The 7,500-nt window shown below is 38.0% G+C and overlaps 1 protein-coding gene across 1 annotated transcript in view; it reads left to right on the top strand.

The window, feature by feature from the left end:
- LOC143295134 (selenoprotein P-like) overlaps positions 1-7,500 on the top strand; it is a 13,573-nt gene that overhangs the window by 1,044 nt on the left and 5,029 nt on the right. The window contains exon 2 of the mRNA XM_076606698.1: positions 3,887-4,148. Within this exon, the coding sequence (XP_076462813.1) occupies positions 3,907-4,148 (242 nt within the window). The 5' untranslated portion in view covers positions 3,887-3,906. The remainder of the gene's footprint in view (positions 1-3,886; positions 4,149-7,500) is intronic.

The raw sequence follows: 7,500 nt of genomic DNA, 5'->3' as shown, positions 1-7,500 counted from the left end.
GAAGCTTCAGGACTAATAGTGGAGTGATGGCCTAGAGGTAACGCGTCCGCCTAGGAAGCGAGAGAATATGAGCGCGCTGGTTCGAATCACGGCTCAGCCGCCAATATTTCCTCCCCCTCCACTAGACCTTGTGTGGCGGTCTGGACGCTAGTCATTCGGATGAGATAATAAACCGATGTCCCGTGTCCAGTATCCACTTACGCACGTAACAACAGGGTTGTTCCTGGCAAAATTCTGTAGAAAAATCCACTTCGATAGGAAAAACAAAAAAAAACTGCACGCAGGAAAAAATACAAAAAAAAAATGGGTGGCGCTGTTGTGTAGCGACGCGCTCTCCCTGAGGAGAGCAGCCCGAATTTCACACAGAGAAATCTGTTGTGATAAAAAGAAATACAAATGCAAATACAAATAAATGCAAATAGCAAATATGTCCATACCCTCTCTGTTCCGACGTCATCAACTAACTAAACGTTACATAAAAACATTATCTGAAACAGCCGAAAGGAATCTTTAAGGGAAAGCTGATGTACTTGTGACAATGATACATTTACCATTGTCAGTTTGCCTTGCTTTCTTTTCCACCTTTCATGTGCAACTGGGTGTCAAATGTTAAAATAATGATTACAAAACACGCCACTAACAGTCCTTCATAGCCCAGAGAGTCGTTGGCTCATGGAATTGTCTGGACAATGCTGTTGTGAATGCACCAACACTGAAGTCCACAGGAAGCAATCTCCATTGCCACACGCCAGAAGAGACCTTGCAGTGCGGCTGTGTCGTTTTCGTTGTGCTGAGTAGAGTCTGTTCCGGTTCGACAAGAGAACAACCCCAACAAAACTTCCTATGGACAACTAATCACTTTGACGTAGAGTGGGACTGCATGAAACGACAGATCTTATGTTATTTTTTTTTCTGTATTTCGGTATATGTTTCTGTTAATCAGAGATCCAGGTTTTGGAAACTAAGGCTGTCCTCTACGTTTCTTTCCATAAACTATCATCAGCTGGGCCTGAGACATATAAGGCTAAGTTTCAAAGCTTACAGTCTTCAGGGAGAGTGTATGCAGTTCATGTTAATGGGAAAAGTGGTCACGTACAGACATCTTAATCAGGAAGTATTTTGCTGCACATGCACGTGTGTGTGTGTGTGTGTGTGTGTGTGTGTGTGTGTGTGTGTGTGTGTGTGTGTGTGTGTGAGAGAGAGAGAGAGAGAGAGAGAGAGAGAGCGTGTGTAAGGGGGACAAACAGAGAGGCTGACAGAAACAATGATTTCCCTGTCAAGTAACGACCTCCCAAGTAACCATCTCCCAGGTGATAAAGTACTGGTGAAATCATTTTAACCTGACACAGTGCACCAACATTGGGCAGTTTCCAGAAGAGACTGGACGCTGCTTTGGAACATTCTGTGTACTGTTGAAACATAAGTTCCCTGTTGGTACTGCTCTCGTTGCCCTCGCCACCCACCAGTTAGTGAATAGTTAGATCATGTTCAAACGGTTATGTACGTAGGATGAAAATTAAGGCAGTATGGTGACTTATCAACAGATGAGACACAGGCATTTTACCCTAAAGTCATATAAAGATAATCTTATCTTAGCATGAGAATTTGGTAACGGTTTCATGCGCTTCTGACGGACTGTGTGGAGCGCCAACAACTTTGCTGTGACACCTAGTTTAAACACACACACACACACACACACACACACACACAAAGGATCAGGACACAATGGAAAGCTGACGTGGCACCGCTGTTCTACGACAAGGCGTGAGAAGAAAAGAAATACTTCTTGAGGTTAGTCTGGAACCTATAACGGTAGAAAACTTCTATCTAATCGTTTTGTAGATTTCCTCTTGGGTTTTATTTTCAGCATGAATTTTTGACTGAGTGGGCAGTAGTGACAGACCGTCCGTTTAAAATTAGAACGAATAATGACGTCTTGCCTCTCTCTCTCTCTCTCTCTCTCTCTCTCTCTCTCTCTCTCTCTCTCTCTCTCTCAAGATATGTATATATATATATATATATATATATATATATATATATATATATATATATATATATATAATGTTTGTTTGCACGTGTGCAAATTCATTTTCAATTATGCCCTTGAGTGGTACGGGTCCCATTATCAAATTCATTACGGACCAAGTATTGTTCTAATGTCAAGTGTATATGCTTTAATAACCTGACAATTGAGCATATAATTTTTCACTGTAGCTTGATGAAGCCTTTTGTACACGAAAGTGTGTCTTCACAAGTGACTGAGAACGTTGATGTTTTTGACTTTTTGCATTCATTATCAGTTGTTTCGCTTGTCAGTTTAACGACTTCTCTTTTACGAAGTCCTTTAAGTAATTTCCTGTAACTGTATTTAGAGGGGTTTTTTGTTTGTTTGTTTGTTTGTTTTGTTTTTCTTTCAAATTTCACCCACATTTTTACCCTCATTTGCCCAGTTTCCCCAAACCCTCCATTCATCCACATCTCCCACCCCTTCTAACAGATAATACTCAGATGTATTCATAAATACTTTTACAAAATGTCTTCAATCACCGATATGTGTGACGGGACATTAAACAAAAATTCCTTCCTTCCTTCCTTCCCATTCAATTTGTTGAGCATTCATTTAACAAATGTAAAAACAAACACTTCCCATATATTTTAGTCATATAATATTGTTCGTGAAGATGTACTTGAACCTTTCTGAACACATTTGCTAAGAGCTCCACCTACCTTCCTATTGGTATAATTATCGTGCGCGCGCGCGCACACATACACACACACACACACACGGCGCGCGCACAAACACATACACATAAATGAGTGGGACGAAGAGGTGAGAAATATCAAACAAGGTAAAAATGCCGTTATTCATTTTTTAAAGAAGAGGCAAACAAGACTGGTTCGAATTTTGTGCCTTGGTGTTATGAAGTGTAACACTATGTATTCACTGTTCAATTATTCTCTTGCCCTTACCTCAATCATTTTTCCTAAGCAACGAAAAAGCTTTTCTTATTTTTACTGCTGTGATTTTGAACTATAAGCTCAAGGTCAGAAAGATCACTTGTCACAACAATATCAATCTGGTCGAAAAATCAGAGGGTGAAATCGTTCTTCCTGAATATGTAGAGAGTATCTGTGGCAATACTCTCACGTCACCTATCCTAATTTCCCCGTGACAATCACACCCAGGCAAATCTTTCATAGGCCCCACTGTTTGAAGTCCACAGAAAGAAATCTCCATTGCCACACGCCAGAAGAGACCTTGCAGCGCGGCTGTGTCGTTTTCGCCGTGCTGAGTAAAGTCTGTTCCGGTTCGATATGTGCAAGAGAACAACCCCAACAAAGCTCTCTATTGACAACTAATCACTTTGATGCAGAGTGAGACTGAATGAGACTACAGATTTTATGTTATTTTTCCTGTATTTTTATGTGATGCTGCTGTTAAATCGAGATCCATTTAGGTTTCTGGACATAAGGCTGTCCTCCACGTTTCATTTTTATAAACTATCATCAGCTGGGCCTGAGACATGCAAGGCTAAAGTTTTAAACTTACAGACTTCAGGGAGAATGTATGTATTTTATGTTAATGGGAAAAGTAGTCACTTACAGACCTCTTAATCAGGAAGTTTCTTCCCTTACACGTGTGTGTGTGTGTGTGTGTGTGTGTGTGTGTGTGTGTGTGTGTGTGTGTGTGTGTGTGTGTGTGTGTGTGTGTGTGTGTGTGTGTGTGTGTGTGTGTGGGTGTGTGTGTGTGTGTAGGGGGACAAACAAACAGAGAGACAGACAGAGACAATGTTTTCCCTGTCAAGTAACCATCTCCCAGGTGAGACTGGTGAAATCATTTAACCTGACACAGTGTAAAGATGTGTTCCCTCCATGGACCATGCAGGCACTGCCCAACACCAGACCATGGATCTCCTCCCTACAGTGAAGACACCACGGACCCTGGTCCTGATGCTGGCTGTTCACTTGCTGATGGCCACGGCGTCTGAGACTGGTGTTCAATTATGCGTGGCACATCCCGGCCATTGCCAGACCATTCCAGGCTTCAGGGTGAACAACGTGGACCCCATGGCACTGGCCAGAGGTCACTACACAGTTGTCGCCTTGTTGTCCAGCAACAGTTCCTTCTCCATTCGCCATGCCCACAGGTAAAATGATTTAATGACCCGGTGGTTGTGTTCTTTTTTCTTGGGAACGAAGCTTTAATCGTGTGGTGGTCACGGGAAGCGTTGAGCTGACAGTGTTCACGGGACACATTGAGCTGAATTTTTTCATAGGGAAAGCAAAGTATAATTCTATACTCCTGAATTGAAAACATATTTGCACTCCTTAAAACTAACATGGCTTAGAAAAATTAAAGAGACAAACCATAAATGGAAAAATATAGCATTCGAGAATTATTATTTTATTGATAATATGGAAAATAAATTCTGATAGGAGTTCTTAATACATATGATAAATTTCATTATAAAACTGAAATACAGAATCCTAGTCAAATGCTTGCTGAACCAATTCTCTTTAACGAAAGAATAATAGTTTGTCATAGTATTCTCTCATACAAAAATTGGATTGAAAAGGGTATTTAAAAAGTTGCTGACTTTATTAGAGAGAATGGACAATTTTGATCTTTTACAGAATTTAGACAAACATATGATTTAACAATTGATTTTGTGACCTTTACTGGAATAAAAATGTCAGTTAAAAATTTCATACGAATGTGTAACATACCTATAAATGTTAACACCATAGCAGAGAAAAATGCTGCATTGCAAACACTACATTCTGTTAAAAAAAAGGAACACAACTGTATTACAACATCATGTGTGATAGTGGACCAGAGCCCAAATGTTGTGGGAAGTGGGAAGAAAAATTACTACAAGAAAACAAATGGAAAGAATGTTTCCTTAAAACAAAACAAATTAAATATATCAATTTAAAATGGCTTCACATTAGAATAATTCATAGAATTTTGGCAAGAAATATAATCCTTAAAGAAATGGGAATAATGAATGACAATAACTGTATTTTTTGTAATGCTGAAAAAAAGACAGTATTGATCATATGTTTTGGAAATGCCAAATTACGCAGTGTTTTTGGAAACGTATTCAGCTTATGTTTATGAAACTTGTGAATTAACATAAAAATTTCAGATTAACTGAAAACTTGGTTTTGTTTGGATGTGGTGGGAACATCAAAACTGATGTGGTATTTGATTTTATTATTCTGGTAGCTAAATCCTACATTTATAAGTGTAAGCGGGATAACAGTCAGCCTGACTTGATTATATTTAGAATACTACTTACCTATAGATACAAAATAGAAAAGCACATAGCAAGTATAAATTTTAGATAAATGAATTCTCTGCCATCTGGTGTTGTTACAAAAACCTGCTTACTGAAAACCCCTGACTCCATTTCCTTTTCTTTTTGGATACTATTTATTTTGCAAAAAGAAGCAGTGCCCAACAAATGATATGTATTTGCACTATTGTTTCATGATAACTTGACATAATTAATTGTCATGTATTTGCACTTTTGTTTCATGATAACTTGACATAATTAATTGTCATGTATTTGCGCTATTGTTTCATGATAGTTTGACATAATTAATTAGTTTAAAAAAGAATTATGTTTATTGTATAATAATAATAATAATAATAATAATAATAATAATAATAATAATGGTATTTATATAGCGCTGGATCTTGTGCAGAGACAAATCAATGCGCTTTCGCACCAGTCATTCACACGCATGCACAACTCTAAAACTGTAGAAACTAAAGACAAGGAAGGGCAGGCAAGGGAGGCTATTTTGGGAAGAGGTGGGTTTTAAGGCCAGACTTGAAAGAGCTGAGTGTGGAGACTTGACGAAGCGAAAAAGGAAGTTCATTCCAATCGCAAGGTCCAGAAACAGAGAAAGAACGGCGGCCAACAGTCGAGTGTTTGAATCTGGGTATGCGTAAACAGAGTGGATCCGAAGCCGATCGTAGTGAGCGAGATGGAGCGTAGAGGTGAAGGCAGCCGCAGAGATAGGAAGGGGCAGTTTTGTGAATGCATCTATAACATAGAGTTCTGATCTTGTACGTTATTCGGTGTGAGACAGGGAGCCAGTGGAGATGTTGCAAAAGAAACCATTCACCATATGTTAACTTATGTAGCAATGGGGCAGTTGTAGCTCTATGATGTCTCCCGTGAACTATGTTATCTGACTGTCAAATGTGTGCAGCTAGTTGGGAATCAGGGTGTCACATTATAAGTGGATTTGTGGGGTTTTTTTTGTTTGTTTTTTTGTATGAAATTACCCTTGCTAATTATTACCATGCTTGTGTACTATGCAACTTGTCACAGAGATATTGTCATGGTGATGATATTGAAGGCAACAATATAACCTTCATTGCAAGGGGGGGAAAGTATAATTCTATACTGTGTACCTTGAAGTATGCAATGTTTTCGAGTTTGTTTATTGATCTATTAATTACTTAACCTGTTGATTTAATGATAAGTGATTTATTGTTTTCTTGATTGATTTTATGAATGGAGTAACATTTATCTATTTGGTTGTGTGTTTTTTGTTTGTTCGTTTTTCAAAATGTGTCAGCCACTTTCTGATTGCAAATCATGTAACTTGTAATATATGTTGGATATTGGACATCACACTTGATACATGACATTTTGGGGAAAACTTTAAGCGCTTCCAAACACTGACATAGATATCAGCATTCCACTTTCTTCCCTTGATTTTCAAACGCATACATAAATCCATAAATGAGTTGAGTACAGCCATTGTGTTCTTACTATCAACATACGATATATATATATATATATATATATATATGTGTGTGTGTGTGTGTGTGTGTGTGTGTGTGTGTGTGTGTGTGTGCAGATAGGTTGACGCGACAAAGATCCTGATTACATTCCTTGTTCTCTCACGGTTAAATTACTGTAATTATTTGTTGAGGAAAATAATGTAACTGGGAGTATTATGCTGGTTTTAACCGAGGATATTCAACAACTGACCATATGTTTAATCTTTTGGCCTTAATTCAGAAACAGTTTTCTTATAATCGCAAACTTTATGTTGCCTTTTTTGATTTTGAAAAGGCGTTGATTCTATTAATAGGAACATATTATGGCCTGTCTTAATTAAACATGGTGTTAGAGGAAATTTTTTTAATTGTGTTAAGAGTATGTATGATGTTGTAAAAACAAGAATTAGATCTAGAGACAAGTTTACAGAATATAATAATATGTACTAGAGGTGTGAAACAAGAGGATGTGTGCAGTCCTACCTTAATTTCATTGTTTATAAATGAATTGGCAATAAAATTAATAGAGAAGAGTAGGCATGACGCTATGTTTAAAACTGGTTATTTTGAACTGTTTGTTCTGTTAATAGCCGCTGATATAGTTTTGTTCTCAAAAACTGTTGCTGGTTTACAGTCACAACTAAACAACCTGAAAAATGCAGCAAATAAGTTGCAGATGCGTGCTGATTTAAACA

This window comes from Babylonia areolata, chromosome 20, assembly GCF_041734735.1.
Source record: "Babylonia areolata isolate BAREFJ2019XMU chromosome 20, ASM4173473v1, whole genome shotgun sequence".
NCBI lineage: Eukaryota > Metazoa > Mollusca > Gastropoda > Neogastropoda > Buccinidae > Babylonia > Babylonia areolata.
Note: the sequence above shows the minus strand (reverse complement) of the source record. Positions and strands in the feature narration are given on the sequence as shown.